The sequence below is a fragment of the Hyaena hyaena genome, unplaced genomic scaffold (assembly GCF_003009895.1).
Source record: "Hyaena hyaena isolate Hyena2069 unplaced genomic scaffold, ASM300989v1 scaffold_349, whole genome shotgun sequence".
Lineage (NCBI taxonomy): Eukaryota > Metazoa > Chordata > Mammalia > Carnivora > Hyaenidae > Hyaena > Hyaena hyaena.
The window spans coordinates 1,295,069-1,316,261 of NW_024080982.1; the positions used below are offsets into that span (position 1 = coordinate 1,295,069).

The window sequence follows — 21,193 nt, forward strand, 5'->3', positions numbered from 1 at the left end:
TCAGGTTTTCTATTTCTTCCCGTGTGAATTTTGGTAGTGAGTGTGTGTTTAGGAATTTGTCCATTTCTTCTAAGTTGTCCAATTTGTTGGCATATAATTTTTCATAGTATTCCCTGATAATTGCTTGTATTTCTGAGGGGTTGGTTGTAATAAGTCCATTTTCATTCATAATTTTGTCTATTTGGGTGCTCTCTCTTTTCTTTTTGATAAGCCTGGCTAGAGGTTTGTCAATTTTGTTTACTTTTTCAAAAAACCAACTCTTGGTTTCATTGATCTGTTCAATTGTTTCTTTGGTCTCTATGTTGTTTATTTCTGCTCTAATTTTTACTATTTCTCTTCTTCTACTGGGTTTAGGGCGTTCTTGTTGCTCTGCCTCTAGCTCCTTTAGGTGAGCTGTTAGATTTTGGACTTGTGCTTTTTCTAATCTCTTGAAATAGGCCTGGAGAGCAATGTACTTTCCTCTTAGGACTGCCTTGGCCGCATCCCATAGATTTTGAATTGTTGTGTTTTCATTTTCATTTGTTTCCATATATTTTTTAATTTCCTCTCTAATTGCCTGATTGGCCCATTCATTCTTTAGAAGGGTGTTCTTTAACCTCCATGTTTTTGGCGGTTTTCCAGACTTCTTCCTGTAATTGATTTCAAGTTTCAAAGCATTGTGATCTGACAGTGTGCATGGTATGATCTCTATTCTTTTATATTTATTGAGGGCTGCTTTATGTCCCAGTATGTGATCTATCTTGGAGAATGTGCCATGCGCACTTGAGAAGAAAGTAAATTCCCTGGCCTCAGGATGTAAAGTTCTAAATATATCCGTCAGATCCATCTGGTCCAATGTGTCTTTCAAGTCCATTATTTCTTTAGTGATTTTCTGTCTGGTTGACCTATCCATTGCTGTAAGCGGAGTATTAAAGTCCCCTGCTATTAGCACATTCTTATCTATAAGCTTGTTTCTGTTTGTGATTAATTGTTTTAGATATTTAGGTGCTCCCATATTCGGTGCGTAGACATTTATGATTGTTAGTTCTTCCTGATGGATGGACCCTGTAATTATTATGTAGTGCCCTTCTTCATCTCTTGTGATTGTCTTTAATTTAAAGTCCAGTTTGTCTGATATAAGTATCGCTACTCCGGCTTTCTTTTGATTTCCTGTAGCATGATATATATTTCTCCATCCCCTTACTTTTAATCTGAAGGTATCTTCCCGTCTAAAATGAGTTTCTTGTAGACAGCATATTGATGGATTTTGTTTTTTAATCCATTCTGCTACCCTATGTCTTTTGATTGGAGCATTCAGCCCATTTACATTCAGTGTTATTATTGAAATATGTGGGTTTAGAGTCTTTGTATCTTTTGTAGGGTTCATGTTTGTGGTGGTGTCTCTGGTATCTTTGTTCCTTGCAACCTTTCCTTCAGAGCATCCCCCTCAGGATTTCTTGTAGGGCTGGCTTCGTGGTGACAAATTCTTTCAATTTCTGTTTATTTGGAAAGGTTTTTATCTCTCCTTCTATTTTGAATGACAGGCTTGCTGGATAGAGGATTCTTGGCTGCATATTTTTACTGTTCATCACATTGAAGATTTCCTGCCATTCCTTTCTAGCCTGCCAAGTTTCAGTAGATAGGTCTGTCACCACTCTGATAGGTTTCCCTTTGTATGTTAGGGCCCTTTTCTCCCTAGCTGCTTTCAAAATTCTCTCTTTGTCCTTGTATTTGGCCATTTTCACTATGATATGTCGTGCAGAAGATCGATTCAGGTTACGTCTGAGGGGAGTCCTCTGAGCCTCTTGTACTTCCACATTTACTTCCTTCCCCAGGTCGGGGAAGTTCTCTGCTATAATTTGTTCCAGGACTCCTTCAGCACCTTTCCCTCTCTCTTCCTCTTCTGGGATTCCTATGATACGGATATTGTTGCGTTTGACCGTATCGCTGAGCTCTCGAATTCTTCTTTCCTGTTCCTGGATCAGTTTGTCTCTTTTTTTGTCAGCTTCTTGTTTTTCTATAATGGTGTCTTCTAAATCACTTATTCTCCTTTCTGCCTCTTCAATCCGTGCATTGGAGGCCTCTAATTTATTATGGATCTCATTTATCGCATTTTTTAATTCTTCATGCCTATTTTTATTTTCCATTCTGTCTGTAGCCATAGTTTCTTTGATGTCCCCTATGTTTTTTTCAAGCCCAGCTATTAATTTTACCATTATTATTCTAAAATCTTGTTCAGTGATGCTGCTGATATCTGTTTTGAGCAGTTCATTAGCTGTCATTTCTTCTTGGAGTTTCTTTGGAGGAGAGGTCTTTCGTTTCGTCATTTTAGTTAGCTTTCCGGCTCTTGTTGGTTTTAAAGACCTATTATTCTCTCTGTTTCTATGAGCACTGCTATATCCAAGAAGGCTCTTTGACTTTCCAGGGCCTACCCTTTCAGAGAGTGTTTTTTGAATGGTATCCCCTGGTCTCTCTTGTTGGGACCTTGGTTATTTTATTTTCCTATTCGTAGTGATATTTGGGACTCTCCACCTTGTGCACTCTAGCTTGTTTCTTGAGGTAGCCCTGGAAAAGAAAACAGACAGACAAACACACAGGGAGCAGGAGCACACAAACGCACAGGCTAATTCAACTAACATGCAAAGCGAGAGGGAAAACGAAAAAGTTAAGAGAAAAGATGGAGGAGGGAGGGCGAATAATAGGGAGTATAAAATACATAAAAGGGTCAAAAAGGGGAAAGGAAAAGGAAAAAAGAAGAAAACCGATGGACAAAGAACGGTTTAAAGCATATAACCAGATTTCCCAGCTACAGTTAAATAGCCGTGTGTATGCAGTGCTGGTTGAGGAGCATAGAGAAACAGAGAGAAAGCAGGGCGGGATGAGACACAATTGGAAATAGAATGAACAGGCAGAAGGGATAAGAAGCTTTTTTCAAAGAGGTAAAGGGTAGAATATGGTTGGATAGGTGAGAGAAGGGTGCTGGAATTATCCAGAGAAACTATATAGTCTAATTACTCCTGAGAGAAATAGCTGAAAATGTCATTAGCTGTAGAATTTACATTTACACAATGGACTCGTTGTGACTGTTTAACTCTGGTCGCCAGCTTGCTTAATCAGGTCAGTGTTCTGGGGAAAAAAGAAAAGAGAAAGAAGAAGAAAAAAAGAAAGAGGAAAAAAAAAAGGGGGGGGGGAGGAAAAAAAAGGGAGGAGGGCACCTCTCAGGCAGGGATGGGCGTGGCGGGATCCACTGCCTCAGGCGGGAGCTCTGCCTTGGCGGTTGTGGGGAGGAGAGTGACGGTGCTCCAGTCCCTTCTTGAACCAAGCGCTGCTCCTCGCTTTTTTGGGCGTGTAAACTCCCCGACCCCGGGGCGCAGCCGAAGCTGGTTGCACTCTTCATCCCAGGCCACTCCCAGTCTCCAAATCCCAGTCCGCGCGCCCCGCTGAAAGTGCCTTAGACACAGCTTCCCAGGCAACCCCCTCGGGGCAGTTCCAGGCCCCCTGCGGAGCTCTGGGGGCGGAGTCAGAATCGCTGCTTCCTTCTCTGGGTCGGGCTGGTGCGCATGGGCGGGGCTTGCCTGCAGGGTGCGCGGAGCCCGAGCCCTCTGGAGTGAGGAAAACCGGGTCCCTCTATGGCTCGTCACCCGACACAGGAACTCACAGGCTAATTTCCCAGTTTTTAGCTCTTTGCCTTCCCTCTCAAGTCCCAGCCAGCCAGGGGCGTGGACGCCCGGTGTCCGCGCGCCTCTTTCGGGGGCCCCAGCCGCCCGGGAGCCACAATGGCGGCAGGTGCGCCGCTGCTCTGAAGTCCAGCCACCAGGAGCAGCTCAAAGAAGCAGTTTGTGTGCTCAGCTTCCCCCCACTCCCCCCGCCGCCTGGGACCAGTTGGAGCGAGGGGACCTGGTGTGCAGGTATTTGGCAAGTATGGTCTTTCTATGCACCGAGTGGAGGTTCCCCCCCCACCCCCCCGAGCGGAGGTTTTTCTGTTTCGGACTCTCTCTTTTTCCCCTCTCAGTCCCCGCAGAGGGTGATCGCCTCCCACCCTGGAGTCTCCGATCCCGGCCCGATTTTATCTCCCCCAGTTCACACTCCCGTTAGAAGGCTCTCTCAGTGGATTCTGCGTCCTTTTTCTCCCAATCTCTCAGGTTTTGTAAGGTTTCCAGATCTTTTCCGTGTGATGTATGGGCGCGAGTGCAAGTACGGAGCTCCTTCCTTCTCCGCCATCTTGCCCCTCCCCCCAGTTTTCTGTTAGTCTTTTATTCATTTTGTCTGTCTTTTCCTCTGTTATGTTTTGTTTGTATTAATATGCTTTGATTCCTTTTTCTTTTGTGCAACTTCTAGTGAGTGTATGAGTGTGTGTGTGTATGTGTGTGTGTATGTGTGTGTATGTGGTTTCCCTGGCTTTTACATAAAATATCTGATATTTATAACTATTTTAAATTGCAGTCTCTCTCTATGTATTTATCCAGTCTATTTTAATATATGGTCTGTGTTAAACTGATAACCGGTTTAGTTCAACTGCACACAAAATTTCTACACTTTAACTCCTCTTTCTACACCTTTTTATAATTGTCACAATTTATATGCATTATTATTGTGTATGTCTTCTCATTTTTTGTTATACTTATTTTTAATACTTTAGCCTTTAATGTTTATATAAGATTTAAAAGTGATTTACCCACCACCATTAGAAGAATATAGAATTCTCTATTTTTCTTTTTAAAAATCTTAATTCCAGTATAATTGACATATGGTATTATATTTCCGGTGTACGATACAGTGACAACAATTCCATATATTACTCAGTATTCATCATGATCAGTGTATTCTTAATCTCCTTTACCTATTTCTACTTGTCCCCCACCTACTTCCCCTCTGGTAAACATCGGTTTGTTTTCTAGAGTTATGAGTCTATTTTTTGGGATGGCTTATTTCTTGTCCTTTTTACATTTGTTTCTTAAATTCCACATACGAGTGAATTTATATGAGTGAATACATATGGTATTTGTCATTCTCTGACTTATTTCATTTAGCATTATTCCCTCTAGATCCATCCACATTGTTGCAAATGGCAAGATTTCATGCTTTTTTTTATGACCTATATATATATAGGAATATTACTCAGCCATTATATATATATATATTGCATATAAAAATATATATATATTGCAAGAGAGTTCCTATTTCTCCACATCCTCGCCAACAGTTGTTTCTTGTATTTTGATATTAACCATTCTGACAGGTATGAAGTGTTTCATACTTACTTATGCTATTGTGTTGCTATAAAACAACCTTTCATTTTAACTGAGAGAATTGCTTTTAGCATTTTTGAAAGGCAGGTCTTGTGGTGATGAACTCCCTCAGCTTTTCTTTGGGAAAATCTTTATTTTTGAAGGAGAATTTTGACTAGCATAATATTCTGGGATGGCTTTTTTCTTGTTCAGCGCTTTGAAAATATCATCCCACTTCCTTCTGAAAATGCAAGGTTTCTGTTGAAAAATCTGATAGTCTTACGGGAATTCCCTTGTATGTGATAAGTCCCCTTTTTCTTGCTGCTTTCAAAAATCTCTTTGTAACTTTGACATTTGATTATAATATGGCTGAGTATGGAATTCTTTGTATTCTTTTTTCCCCCTTTGTCTTTTGGGATTCTTGAATCTTGATATCCATTTCTTTTGCCAGGTTTGGGAAGTTTTCAGCCATTAATTCTATGCTACTTTTCCTCTCGTCTCCTTCTGAGACCCTTTAATGTGTATAGTGCTCTGCTCTGTAGTGTCCTATTAGTCTTGCGTTTTCTTCATTCCTTTTCATTCTTTTTTTCCTTTTTGTTCCTTGGATTGGATTATTTCAGCAACCTATCTTTGAGTTCACTATTTTTTTTTTCTTCTGGTTGACCTAGTGTACTGTTGAATCCCTCTAGTGAATTTTTTCAGTTCAATTATTTTCTTCAGCACTGTGATTTATTTTTTAATATTTATTTACTTTCTTTGAAATTCTTGTTTCTTGTGTACATTGTTCTCTTGAACTCAGTAAGCATCTTTATGACTGTTCTTTTGAATTCTGTCAGGTAAATTATGTAACTCCATTTCATTAGGTTCAGTTTCTAGAGATTTATCTTGTTCCTTTATTTGGAAAATCTTTGCCTGATTTTTCATTTTCTTTGACTCTGTACTGTTTTTTCCACATTAGAAAAGTGGCCACCTCTCTTAGTCTTACCAGATTGATCTTATACGGTTGAAGGCCCTCCAACAACTAGCCCAGCCAGAAATTTTGGTGGGCCTCTCCTGTCTTTGGTAGTCTAACTCAGTTTCTTTTTTGTTTGTTTTTGTTTTTTGTTTTTTGCAATCCTTAGGCATCTAATGTCTCATCAATGCACTGGGAGAAGTGAAACTGAATCCCATTCCTTTGGCCCCTCCTCGAATAATTGGATCATTGGATACTGTGTTCAATTCCTTTCCTCTCCAGGGGGAAGCTGTGAGCTGGGTTGTTCACATTCTATGTCAGGTGAATTATGTAACTCCATTTTATTAGTTCAGATTCTAGAGATTTATCTTGTTCCATTTTGATATAACAATGTAACATATTTTATTGATAGGGTATTAAATGTTAGATACCTCTACATTTTTGGAGCAAATCTTACTTGGCTTATTCTTTTGATATATAAGTGGATTAGATGTTGTGGTATTTTATTTAGGAATTTACATTATTATTCATGGTAGTAGAGGACAATTTTCATAAGATTTTTATATTTGGTTTTGTTACTTATACTGAATTAAATAATGTAATTCTTTAGTATTTAATGAAATCAAGGTATAAGATCCAACAGAATCCTAATATAGTTCAGAAACAAATCTTCTATATAAGAGTTTTTATATGAAAAAAGTGCTACTGTTATACTGATAGTATAAATGGAGGTAACCTTAATAAATGATGCTCTATTAATAGTTAACTTTAAAAACAATACTTGAATTAATAATGATACTACAAAATGAGTAGAAAATATTAGATGAGTTCCTTGTAGATCACAGCAAAATTTACATAGCTTTAAGCATAAAGCAATAAAGTAGAAAAAAATTTAGATAATTGTTTTTCATATCTTTAGATATAAATTTATGTCAAAGCCCATACATATATACAGACAATGAGCACATGAAAAAGTGTTTGACATAACTAGTCATTTGGAAATGCGAATCAAAACCACGATGAGACATCCTTTCATACTCAATAAGATGGCTGATAATAATAACAAAACCGGAAGTAATAATAGTGTTGGTTATGGGTATGGAGAAATTTGAACTCTTGTTAATTGATGGTAGAAATAGAAAGGGTGCTGCCACTGTGAAAAATACTATGATTTATCCTTAACACATTAAACATAGAATTACCATGCGATCCATCAATTCTGTTTCTGGGTCCGTACCCAACTGATTTGAAGAAAAGGACTGAATAATTGAATAAGACTTGGACACATATTTGCGCATCAGTATTCATAGCATCATTATTTACAAAAGCCAAAATGTGGATGCAATTCTAGTGTCCATCAACAGGTATCATCAACAGATGAAAGGATAAGCAAAATGTGATACATACAATGCAATATTATTCAGACTTCAAAGGGAAGGAAATTCTGACCTATGCTACAACATGGATGGGCCTTGAGGACAGTATGCTAAGTGAAATAAGCCAACACAAAAGGTAGAATATTGTATGATTCTACTTATTTAAGGTAACTGGTGTAGCCAAATGCATAGAGACAGAGTGTTCACTTTTTAAGAAGTCCATTTGGAACCTCTGAACCTGTTTCAAATTCTTTTTTTTTTTTTAAGTTTTCCTCCCTGACTCTTTTAGGTTCTCTGTTTCCCCCTATCTTCCAGTCTTCCACACCTTTCTTTGCCTTATGTTGGTGTTTTTAAGAGCTCTCAAAGCTATGGAGTCTTGCTACAGTTCTGGATTTTATATGTCCCCTGAAACTAAAGCTGGAGCACAGAGAATGGCTGGTCAGCATATGGATTGACACCCCAACCACGAACTGCATTCTAGGTTTGGGTCATTTATTCACTACTTCATTCATTCAACAAATCAGTAATTACTAGGTGTGTGTTGGTATTCAGTTCGGCATGATGCAAACATGCACAGTGGCTCTTTCTCATAGATTTGTTGAGGATCTAGTCTGTCCAATGATCAATCGTCAAGTTATTTTTTTCTGTAGCCCACTTTCTCACCTATTATATGTCTCATCAGGTCTTTGTCCATACTAATTTCTTTTGAACTCTACTCTCCTTTAAATAAGTTATTTGCAAACTGTATTCTAATTCTATTTCAGTTCTGGTGGTCAGTCTTTCAACTGCCTAACAAAGAATTCCTTTTTTGTGGTCATAGTGTCTTGTTAAGTTAGGTTTTTCTTTATTGCATTCTCAATGCAAGCTGCAATTCAAATAGAGAGTATTTATCCAAGTAGAAAGAATTTTACAACCCCTATAGTGGTACTTTAGGTTAAAATCATAGTCGATTCATTTGCCCCTACATAAAGTGATTCCCTTATTGCCAATAACTTCAATCTTATCAAGTACTCATTCAGAACTGTGCTTTACTCCACATTTTTTTCCATCTCCATGGCTTATTCTCAATTAATCCTTCTGAATGTGCTCTATTAATGTTGTTTTAGAACAACAGAACTGGAGACATCTGAACACACAACAGCCAAAAGGAGCTGTTTCTATGGACCACAATTAAACCACAATCAGGAGGGCTTTTTATTCCTTCCTGAAATTTAAAAAAAAAAATATATATATATATATTTTTTTTTCTTAGAGTATTCAAGAGTATTCTTTTCAATTTCAAGAGTATTCTTAGGATTTGTATCCATTCATCAACTAGTGTAGTCCTTTGCCTGATAGCTTGTAGATGCTTATTATCACCTAAATTATTTTAAGGGATATGTTTAGAATATAAGAAAATGGATAATATTGGAATGCTCTCAGAGATTGCAGCTTTTAAAAACAACCTGGCATTGTGATAAAGATTTAGATGAAATTAGATTTGAATCTTTTTTTCCTCCTAAATATTGTCAGCCTTCAATACATTATTTAATATCTAGGGCTCAGCATCCTGATGTCTAAAGTAGTAGCAGTATTAACTATTCCTTGATGTTTTTTTATATAGGTTAGATGAGATATTATTTCTTACATGGTGCCAGACACGTACTGCACACTCAGTGTTATTATTTGTATGGTTAATATTTCAAAAAATTGCTCACATGCTCATGTTCTTCAATTCCTTTCCTCATGCACATTGTAATTGTACATAGTAATCAAATATGCTCACAGGTATGGAGTGAGGTAGAATTCTGTTGGCCTGGTCATCAGGGGACCTGGGTTGGTTCAAATACAAAGAATAATTAGTCCCATCAGGCCTGAGAATCATGTCACTTCTCTTGTATGCGACTTCTTATTCCTCAAACTCTGTTTTAGTTATACCAATAATGATAGTGTTCACATATGTTTTAGAAACTGTTCTGCAAACATGTTTGGTTCCAGTTTTACTATCCTAATCATTTTTCTATTTCTTGCTCTTCTTGAAGCCTTTGAACCTAAAAATAATAAGCCACATAAGTAAATTTCAAAGGAGAATTACAAAGACCCTTTAGAAGAGTTTACTGGTATGTCACTTTCTATATTTTATCCCCTCAAAACAAACAAACAAACAAAAAACCTCTCAAGCACCTAGCGTTTATTTTTTTCTCCTAAGTGAAGCATATTTTGTTCCCACCATCATGCCCTCCATTTCACTCTAAATGAAGCACACATTATTTTTCACTCACTTTGTGTGTTTTTTAAATAGTTTATTGTCAAGTTGGTTTACATATAACACCGAGTGCTCATCCCCATAAGTACCCTCCTCCATGCCCATCACTCCCCTTCCCCTCCCCCCACCCCATCAGTCCTCAGTTTGTCGCTCCTTGATGGTCTAGTGGTTAGGGTTCAGTGCTCTCTCACTCACTTTGTTTTAGTTATTATTCAATCGGATTGGATTTCAAAGACCAAATATACCCCCTCCCTGATGAGCTTTCTGTGCCCTGCATCCTGCTCTGTCTTCTTGTTTCTTCCTTCAAGATAATGGCACTTTCCCTAAAACCTTTTGAAACCACACCCCCATGGGTTTTAGGCAATCCAGAGCTTTCCGGCTTTGTGAAAGGGGTGCCATGTCATTGCAAGGGGCATAGCTCTTTGTGGAAACTTGACCCTTAATCATTGCCGATTGTCTATTTGGCTTGAGCTCAGCTCTGTGCTCTGCTTGCCTGCTGTCCTTCTCCACATTGTGTCATTTTCATTTTCAGACTCACACCCACCTATTTCTCCTGCTCACCAGCCATTAACTTGCCTGCTGCAACCTGTCCCACACTGCTTCACAGCTGTTGCTTCATGGCCAGGCACAGAGCTGGAAAGCCACTCTTGAATTCACCTGCCAGCCTCAGTACGGGCTCTTACCCAGGCTGAGAAGAAAGAATGGACAGGAATTAGATGGCCTGCCACATGTTATCAATGGTGTCAAGTTCGCCTCCCATCCCAGTGTAACCTGAAATAGTGATTTGAAGCTTTTATGCCTCAACCAAATACAATTCTTGGATCATCGGAGAGGTTGCATAATTTAAGAAGTAGAAGAACGTGTGTTCAACAATTTTGGTCAAGGCAATAAATAGCATGGGAACTGAGAGACCTAGTTAGTGAATAAAAATCCCTAGGCTCTTCAGAGTTCTAATACCCTTATTAATGCTTTGAACATTTTCAGAAGAATCTGGAAATCTGATAAATTCTACATCACAGGGCTGGGTTGTATTTCTCCCCATATTTCTGTAGGAAAGAATGTGCCTCATAGATGTAGGGCAATCTTTATTCTAAACTCCGTGTCTTCCCTTAGATTGTTTCTGTCAACCTAATGCTCATTGTTCTCTATAAAAACCTATCAACTTTCCAGGCACAATTCAACACACCACCACTTCCATGAAACCTGCTTAGTTCAGCTTTAGTATAAAATGACAAGTACTAGGCTCAATCCAGATAATCTGGGCTTTATCCAGGCTTTTTCACTTGCCAGCCAAGTGACTTTGAGCAAACCACTTTTCTTCATGTGTATTATTGGAATGATATTGTCTCTGTCCAGTTTGTAGGGTTGTTGTAAAGATCAAATGAAGCAATCTATAAAAGTGGTTGGTAAACTCGACTGATAGAGAAATGTTATGGCAGCGTTTCCTCCAAACATACATCCTCTATTTGCCTTTAGATGTACGATTACAGACTATCTCATTAGGCATAAATAGGAAACAAATACAATGAGTGGTAACAGGGAAAACCCTGTTTTCATTGTTCTGTTTTCTACATTTAATCCCCCAACAATCCTGGGAGAGAGGTCATATTTTCACTTTATAGATGAATAAATGGAAGCAAAACAGAGGTTAAGTAACCTGCCAACAACACAGGGACAATGGTCAGTGAAGCCAGGCTTCTAACCCAGGCTGCCTCTGGAACTTGCCTTCTAAACCACTAAGTGGTTAACCACCTATCATAATGATCTGGGTGACTGAAGGCACATGGTCCATTCATTTAACCTCTTATTATTATTTTTTTTTTGTGGGGGGAGGAATTTCTGAAAACATACTAAGTCCCTCACCAACTTCTCTACATCTTATGACAGATGGGCTATGCCACAACAGCAAGGCATGACGCGTTGCCTGTCTTTTCGGTGGCTGCCTCTTCAGATTGGGTTATGTCCCTTTACTGTGGCCTACTAAGGCCAAGGGTCACATTTCTGAGGGTATGTCTCTGGCTTCCCATCAGGGAGCGCTGACATGTGACCTCTTTCTGGCTTGTCTGTCCTTGCCTGTAGGATGTTCAGAAGATTCTGATATTCTCTAGGAGGCAAATGCTTTTTGAGGATCAAACAATGGAGAGAGGTCAAGTTCCATGATGCCCCTGGGTACATCTCTAACCCCTTTCCAAGAGAAGGAAGCTTTCATTACGTGGTAGAGTGGAGTTTTCATGGAACAAAGGTGTAGCTCCTGCCTGACACTTTAAGGAATGAACATGGTATAAAGGGGAACTTGCTAGTCGGCCTGCTAGCTGGTGTATGTGACTGGCACTGGGACTGTTTCCACGTGATCTCCCGTGCACATTTCTGGTTATATACTCTGACTTGACTTGCTTCCACCTCACATGCCTTCTTATTCTTCTATTCCAGCCATACATCTACCCGTCTTCTTTTTCCCATAGGCCCTTGTTTGGGAGCTTTCTTTCTGGGAGAATTTTGCTTGCCAGAATAAATTATCTCCTTTTCTAAGACCTATCTATCTGAGAAGATTGTGGCCAGTTTTCTGTTTGTTTCGATATTCATTCGCCAATTGACTGGCTCCAACATCACTCATGGGGTACTAGCCTCTTATGGCCAAATAGCTGCTGCTTCCTCAGATAGAACTGGAAAATTAAAGATGCAGTAACTCCCTTCTAGGCACTGAGAATAAATGCTTCCATTCAGCGGGGTTAGCCCTGACTGCTGAGTGGAGGAGATGTGTTTCTATGAATGCAGGTTAGGTCCTTAGCTGTCCACATGGTGTACCAGCTTTGTTCTCAAGTAAGTTTGAAAGGAATATCGGTAATTTCCCCAGTGCATGTGCAGCTGCGTAAGGAAAGGCAGCAGGCCCTGTATACCACCTGGGGTCATCCCCACTCTCATAACAAATGATCTTGAAATCTGAAAGGCTTAAAATCATAAGGTTTATATCTTGCTCTTGCTACATGTTCTTCAGGATATCTGTATATTGCAGGTAATCTGGGTGTTCTAGGTATTTTCATTTTGAAACCTGGATGATGACAGATGTTCTATTTTGGTTCAGCTGATTTGCACATCAGGAGAGAGGGCCACTCCAGCACTGGCTTTTTATTTTTTTCAAATTATTGTTTAATGTTTATTTTTGAAAGAGAGAGGGGGAGAGAGAGAAGGAGACACAGAATCTGAAGTAGGCTCCAGGCTCTGAGCTATCAGTACAGAGCCTGATGCGGAGCTTGACCTATGAACTGTGAGATCATGACCTGAACCGAAGTTGGACGTTCAACCAGCTGAACCACCCAGGTGCCCCCAGCACTGGCTCTTTAAACTTTGTCTTATAAATGACACATGTCACTTTTACTAGCATACTATTTCTTAGATTTATTCTCACATACCTTGTATTAGCAGACTTAGTAAGAATTTGGAAACCAAATAATAGGCAGATTATTGCTGTTCACCAAGAAAAAAATGATTTAGTTTACTCTCTGAATTTGAAGCATTCCAGGGTGTTCTATCAGTGCAAAAAATTGCAAAAGAAAATGGAAGATAACTTTTGAGAAGAGGAAGCATTTTCTTAAACTTTTTCAAAATGTTGACTCTGTCTTGTCTAGAAAAAAAAACCTCAAGTTTGTAGAAAAAGATAAAAATTCTATCGCAGAGGCATAATGAATACATGATGGCTCTAAGAGTCTGAAGACTTCCTTTTCTTTCTCCCCATATTGCCTTAAAAACCTTTTCTATAGTGCTCATAGAGTACACTTACATAATTTTTATGTTTTTAGAGTGTTTGAGAGAATATGCACATGAGTGCAGGGTAGGGCCAGAGAGAGGGAGAGAGAATTCCAAGCAGACTCTGCACTGTCTGTTTAAGAGCCCCGTAAGGGACTTGATCTCACACACCCATGAGATCATGACTTGAGCTGAAATCAAGTGGGTGTTCAACTGACTGAGCCACCGAGGCACCCCAGTACTTATGTAATTTTAGAAGAAACATATGGAGTAGAGGGAAGAAGATCAGGTTTTCCTCTCCTCTTTTAATCTGCTTTAACTGTGCTTTCTTGTTTTAACCTGTGGCAGAAGAGACATGCTATCATTGGTTGAAGACCTATTTCAACAGCCCACAAAAGACAGAGCAGAATAAATAAGAAAAAAAAAATACAGGAAGAGACAGGCAGCAGAATTCATTGTAATAGGATAATGACTTGTTGATATTTGTCATGGGCATTGAATGCTTCCCAGCTTTCTGGCATTACCCACACCAGCTGCTGTGAACATGCAGAATGTACCTCTTGGTAGTAGTGCTAAGGTGTTCTAATGAATGCACGTTAAGTGGAAACTTGCTGTTTCTTAGGTTAAATGCAGCTTCGACTTTTCTAAACATGTCAAATTGTTCTCTGAAGCATTTACTTCAGTTTACTCTTCACCAGAAATATTTAGGGTTCCTGTTGCTACCTACCTTCCTTGACAATTGGCATTTTCCTGATTTAAAATTTGTGCTATCTAAATAAAATATTGTGGTTTTAATTTGCTTTTTCCAGATTACTGATAAAGGTTGAACACTACCTATAAGTTTATTGGATACATGTGTTTAATCTGTGAAATGCTGGTTCATATCACATCTTTTTTTAAAAAATTCCAATATTCATCTTTTGTTTTGCAGGAATTGTGTAAGCACTCTGTATAGTAATCTTTTCTGTTATGTGTGACATGTTTCCTGCATGGCTTATGTTTCCACTTTATGAAGACGTTTGGTCAGAAGTTCTTAATTTTAATGTAACATTTAGTTATCTCTTATGTTTAGTGCTCCTTGTATCCAATTTAAGAAACATGTTCCTATCTCAAGGTCACTAAAATGTCTTCTTTAATTTCCAAAGATTTTATTGTTTTACCTCTTATGTTTAAGTCTCAATCTATCTGTATTTGATAATTTTAATACTTGGGGAGAGATTGGGATCCGATTTCATTTTGTTTTCCAGTAAGGGTAATTAATTTTCCTTGCAACTCTTACTAACTTCTTTCCTAATACGTAAGAAGAAATATATGTCCCTATGAGTATATGGTCTTTTCTTGTCATTCTTTTAAAAAAAATTTTAAAGTTTATTTATTTTTAGAGAAAAAGAGTTAACACATTGAGCAGAGACGGGGGGCGGGGGGGAGAGAGAGAGAGACACACACACACACACACACTCCCAAGCAGGCTCTTCATTGTCAGTGAGGAGCCCGATGTGGGGCTCAAGCTCATGAACCATGATATCATGAACTGAGCCCCAATCAAGAGTCAGATGCTCAACTGACTGAGCCATCCAGGCACCCCTTCTTTATGTTTTTTCACTAGAATATTTTTTCCATCTCTGCATGAATGTTACACTCTCCTAATTTATATGACTTTAATATATGTCTTGAAATCAGTTAGCAAGAGCAGATTCTTTTCCCCTTGTTCTACTTCAACAGTGCTTTGGATATTGTTTGCTATTTTTATATGCTCTAGAGTATGTTTGTCAAGTTGCATAAATAATTCTGTTGTGCTTTTTATAGGATTGCTTTGGATTAAAAGATTACTATACAAAAACTTAATCCTTATTAGTCATTTAATTCAAGAACATAATGTATCTCTCCTTTTGCTTTAGTTCTCTTAAATGTTAATCAATAAATCTTAACAGGTTTTTTCCCCCTGAGGAAGAAATTGAAAAAGTGCAACCCTACTAAGTACCTTATAATCTAAATAGCATCTTTTGGTTTGTTATATTTTCTAGTTTGCTTATTTCATTCTTTAACTGCCACATAGAAGTACAATTAATTTTTGCTTATTGATCTTTGTATCAGATTGGGCTAAATTATTCTGCAATAATAAAGAATATGAAAATTTCAAAAGAGTTCTTTAAACAATAAAAGTTTGTTTGTCACACATGCTACACGTCCAACAGGGTCAGCGGGGAGGACTCTGAGCTAGGTCTTTCTAGCCAGGAAAAGAGGTCAACATGCAACACCATCTGGACGTGGCAGGGTGAAAGAGCGAGAGAGCAAGCATAGTAAATTGCACACAGGTACTTGTGGCTACACCCTGGTAATGGCACATGTTGCTGCTCATATTTCATTAGGTAAAGCAGGTCACATGGCTACCTCTAACTTTACAAGGGGTGAAATAGCATATGCCTACAAAAAAGAGCCTCCACCCCAAATTGAGGAACAGCATTTATCATATGTACATCTCTCCAGAACTTAGGTCAAATATTTGTCTCTAGATTGTGTTATCTAGAGAGAGAGATCACATCTGATAATCATTTCAGCACTTATCTTGGTATTTATTTTCCTTATTTCCATGCACTGGCTCGTAAAATATTTAATAGAGGCAATGATAATGTGTATTCTTGTTCTACTCCTGATTTTACAGAAGTGCTAATTATCAGGAAGATGATGATAATGATGATGATTTAAGGTGTTGGTGGTTTTTGCAAATTACCTATGTCAAGTTATGCTTTTAGTTTGTTAAGGGCTCTGGTCCTAAATATAATTTTTGGTTCTAAATTAATAATCCCATTTTAAGGATTTTGGTCCCAAACAAATCACATGAATTTTTAAAATATATTTACTTAATATATTTTTTAAATATATTTTTATGGTGAATTATATTAATATATTTTTAAATTCAAATAAATTTTGTAATTCTGGAATAAGCCCAACTTGATCAGGAGATTTAATCTTTCTATACATTTCTCGATTCAATTTGCTTATGTTTTATTCAGAATATATTTTTAAATTTATGTACCTTAGTGAGAAGGGCCTATAATTTTAATTTTTCATATTTCTCTGTCTTTTTCTTTAATATGTGTATCAAAGTTATGCTAGCCTCATAAAATAGGAAATATTCTCTCTTATTCTATTTGTAAGAGTGTAAAAATCAGAATTAGTTTCATTTGGATTGTTTGTCTTCTCAAGTTGTCTTAGGTTGGGATGTTTTTAGGAATTTGTCTAATTTGTCTATGAATTCAAGTTCAATTCTTATTAAATTGCATGCAATATATTCTTATTTGTAATCATATTATATCTATAGTTTATGCCTGTATTTTCATATCCAATATTATTATACATCTATTATGTTTTCTTGATCAGTTATATCAGAAGTTCAACAATTTTAATAGTAAATCCATGGATGCTAAAAATCCAGGAATAGGGAATACCTCTTGACTTTTCCCATCAAAACCCACTCTCAGGTGTTTGAAAAACTTAGCTTATTCCCATATGCTTTTCCAGAATAAGAAGTATGAATTTACTTAGAGTTGTCTAACTAAAACACTATTATGTTCTTGACTTTTTTAAAACAAGGAAATTCTAATTCAATGTGACATGATGTTTTTACAACTAGAAAAAGAAACTGCTAGCAACTCTCTTTAGTAGATTGTAAAATGGTCACAAATTCTTTCCATTCTGTGTATGTGTTCCCCCTTGCAATGTGACTTTGCCATTCTTCCTGGAAGAATAGAGTCTATTTTGTAGCCCTTGACTCTTGGCCTGGTCATGTGACTGCTCTGGTCAAGGGGATGTTAGCAAATGTGATGCAATCAGAGACCTTACAAGTACTTGCACATGGGAACCTCCCACCTGATGTTGCTAAGAATCTTTCTGCTACTATTAGAATGAGCCTGGGGTAGACTCCCATGACCATCAAGGCAACTGCTAGATGAGAGAGCGAGGCCAAATCAGACCATCCAAACTCAGCCAAGATGACCCAAACCAGAATTACTCCGTGAATCCAAATAAATATATGGGGGGAAAAGTGTACATGGTTAGCTAAACTTTCCTCCTGTACATGCTCATTTTTTCAATACTTCTTTCTCAGGCACTAATAAAGGTGGTGGAACTGTTAGTGCCTAATTCATTTACAGGATGTGTCCTCAAGATTGATAGTACCAAATGACAAAAGTTGAGGTATATGTCAATCCATTGCCTGCCTTTGCAAATTAAAGGCAGAGTTTCTGAATGTGAAGCAGAGTCGCTAATCTTAGCTTGTCTATTTTGAGTCATGACTTCCTACTACAAAGCAGAAGTTATATGGTAGAAGAATTCTTATCCCCAGAATGGTGACCCAAAAGATACACTGAAGATGCACAATTTAAGAAGTTAGGCCTTGGATTCACAAGGTCTAAGTCCAAGCCAGACATTGAATAGCTTGTTTAAAGACATACATGCATCTTTTGTAACAGGTCTGAAAAATGCATTTGTCTAATTCACTGTATCCTATATATCTATTTCCAAATGTGTTTTCCAAAACTGTCAAGGCCTTATATATTAGCTGGCATTACATTAAAATTTGTTTTTAATGAAAGTACCCTTGTAAGATTGTAATAACCAATGAGTGAATAACGGGATATTTTAACAAAAGGTGAAGGTTTCCTCTAGAAGCACCTAGTCCTGATAAGGTTGATATATAAAAGGTTGTGGTTTCTAGCCTCTCACTGAAGAGACCATAAAGGAAATTGAAGAGATAATACTTTGGGTTTGTCTCTGGCTGCCTTATTCACAAGAAACACCAAAAACAGCTATCTCCTTTCTAAATAAACATTTCTCTGGATAGGATAACTTCTAGAAAACAGAAACACAATGAACTAGTTTTTTTCCCAAACAAGTTTTCCATTTTTAAGATAAGAATTAAGGAATAGGACTATCGGTTGCTTTGAATATTTCTCATCTAGGATGAGGTATCTCAGATAGTAGAGAAGACAGAGTTTTGAACATAATAGAAACTACATAGAATTGACATCAAACACATACTCATGAATATATCCATATTCATATCTAATTAGGCAGCTAAACAGTCAATAATCCTATTGCTTCTGTAGTTTAATTAAAATCTCTTATTTCCAAATGCAACATTTAGAGATAACATCAGCTGCTCCTCATGATGTAGAGAAACATATTTTTAGAAGAGGGTGTCCAGGGGTGAAGAAGGCAGCGACAACAAAATGGTCAACAGAAACTTACATCCATGGACCAAGCTATGAGGGCATCAATATATTAAGGTTTAGAATCCCATTTTGTTTCCCAGAAAGGAGAAAGAGCACTGGAAAAGACTCCTTGTGGTACTGTATTAGTGGCAGATCATTTTGACTCCCTGATTAAATGGACTGAGGTGTAAGCGGTAAAGGGGAGGGGCTAAAAGGAGATTATGGGATAAGGTGTCCTGCTACTTTAAAATTATGCATGCCTGGCCCCATCCAGGTCCCTCCCACTGCTTCAAGCACCTGCTGAAAGCCTGGGGAGCTCAGTTCCCGGCAGGCCATCAAGCCGACTGCGCTCTGAGTTTCAGGTAACCAAGTGTTTGCCGTGCAGAATACTTTACTCGGGCACCCACGTCTTCCTTGCAGAATTCCTGCTGGTGTGGCCTATTTGCTAAGAGTAAACCCGGGGGTTACCGCAGCGTTGCCAGGCAACGAGGGACAGCAGTCCTGTGAAGAGCCATTTGTCACACTGAGGGGACTGGTTCAAATGCAATAAAGAGATGGTAATTCAGCTTATTTATCAATACAATTGCTTACACAGTATTAGGGGTCCATATTTAACCTACAAATACATAGTCATATGAGGAAACAGGAACACAAGTGTTTGCTAAATACTAAGGCATAGGACAGACAGATGGTGTTGGGTTTCTAATCAGCTTTACTGTGAGCTTAAAGTTGCTGCACATGCTGGGTTGGGGGAAAGGCCCAAAGCGCTTTGCCAGCTTTATTTCGGACATCTGTAAGATAGCTGTGTGCTACAGCATAAGGTGCACGTCTAAAGAAAATCTATGCAATTCCTTACCTTGTTAGGTAGATAGTACTAATTCTCTGGGGGTAGAGTAGCACGCTTAAATTGCTGTGTGGTGAAATATATTCACAAAACTGTATATCTGTATATAACTATATACAGGAAACTGGTTGTCCTGTGGACTTTTAAAGTGTCTGATTTGCCCAATACAATGCTTACCCAAAGAGTAAGTAATCTCTTCTAGACAACGTGCTTCGAAATGTTTTTTCCCTTTGAGAAGTTCAGTAACGTTTCTTATCCGGGGCTCAAAGTCCTAGTGCTTGGGATGAACTTAAATTTTAAAGATACAGCAGCTTTTCCTTGACACTTTGTTTTTGGTTCCCAGACACCAGCTGCTACTCATGTCTTCACCATTGCTAAGAACGTCTGTGGTATTACCTCAGTGTGAAAACGTGTCTGCAGTTTCCCGAAAATGGAGAACCTCAACGTTACTTACAGCACCTTGCTTTAAAGTGTTGCTGGCAGGCGGCTTTGGCCTTATTTATTTAGGAATGCTTTATCAGGAGGAGAATGCTTTTTTGTGAACATGAGTCGCTTGGCTCTTTCACCGGGCTTCCGCTTCTTGCCTCAAGTCATTGAAACATTGATCTTTGCATATTTCGCCGCCATCTCTTTGGCTGACTCACAGGGTCTTTTCCCAAGGTTGGAGAACGTGGGAGCCTTCAAGAATGTTTCCATTGTGCCAACCCAAGCAACATGTGGACTCCCAGACCGAAGCACGTTTTGTCATAGTGCTACCGATGCCGCGAGTCTTCAGTTCTGCACCCAGCGGATTTGCATTCAGGACTGTCCTCACAGGTCTTCCCCGCCCAGCCACACGGCCCTGTTCTCGGCAGGTCTTGGGGGTTGCATCGCGGTAGACAAGCATGATCTGTGTCCCAACGCTCCTAGCAACGCCACAAGTTTTATTTTTGGAAACCACAAGAATTGCTTTTCTTCTCCTCCTTCTCCAAGGCTGGCAGCATCATTTACTCTAGCTGTGTGGCTGAAACCTGAGAAGGAAGGTGTAATGTAAGTAGTAGAGGGAGTGTAAGCTTCCCTAGGGTCCTGAGCCATGGGAGTGAAGACCATTGCCGCACGAATCCTTAAACTAGAAATGAAGGCGAGCCCTGGAATTCATGCAGTTGAAGATCAGCTGCTATGGTCGTCTTCCTGTTTAAGTTTACATTCCAGATATTTTTTTCCCCAAATTTAAAATTGTTTCTCCTTTCCATGGATGAAGCGAGCCCTCAAAAAAGACTACGTTAAAATAGCTTCCTTGCAGACGGACACATTTACATGTGCCTCATGTATTCTCTGGTCGTTTAGCAAAACCTTTGGTCTTAGCTTTCAGAGGCTCAGCCAGGTTTTGCGGTGTACGGGCTAGTAGTAAGAATAATTGATATTTCCTAAATCTTGATCTAGGTTTTTATAAACAACCTGCTCCAACTAGAGTATAAAATTTTCATCAGGCAGATGCTCTCTAAGGGCTTAGAACTGTGTTTTATTCATCCTTGTTTTCCTAGGAAGAGCTGTTTTTTTGACTCATGGAAGATGCTCAATAAGATGAGTTGAATAAATGAATCATCCTCTAACTCTGAAGAGAGATAGCTTT

General features: G+C 38.6%; 1 protein-coding gene across 1 annotated transcript in view; it reads left to right on the top strand.

Annotated features, from left to right (window-relative positions):
* The first annotated feature begins 3,868 nt into the window (after positions 1-3,868).
* The window catches only part of USH2A (usherin), a 231,186-nt gene continuing 213,861 nt past the window's right edge, over positions 3,869-21,193 (top strand). Inside the window, exons 1-2 of the mRNA XM_039249900.1 lie at positions 3,869-3,887; positions 19,925-20,610. Coding sequence (XP_039105831.1) covers positions 20,126-20,610 — 485 coding nt within the window. The 5' untranslated portion in view covers positions 3,869-3,887; positions 19,925-20,125. The remainder of the gene's footprint in view (positions 3,888-19,924; positions 20,611-21,193) is intronic.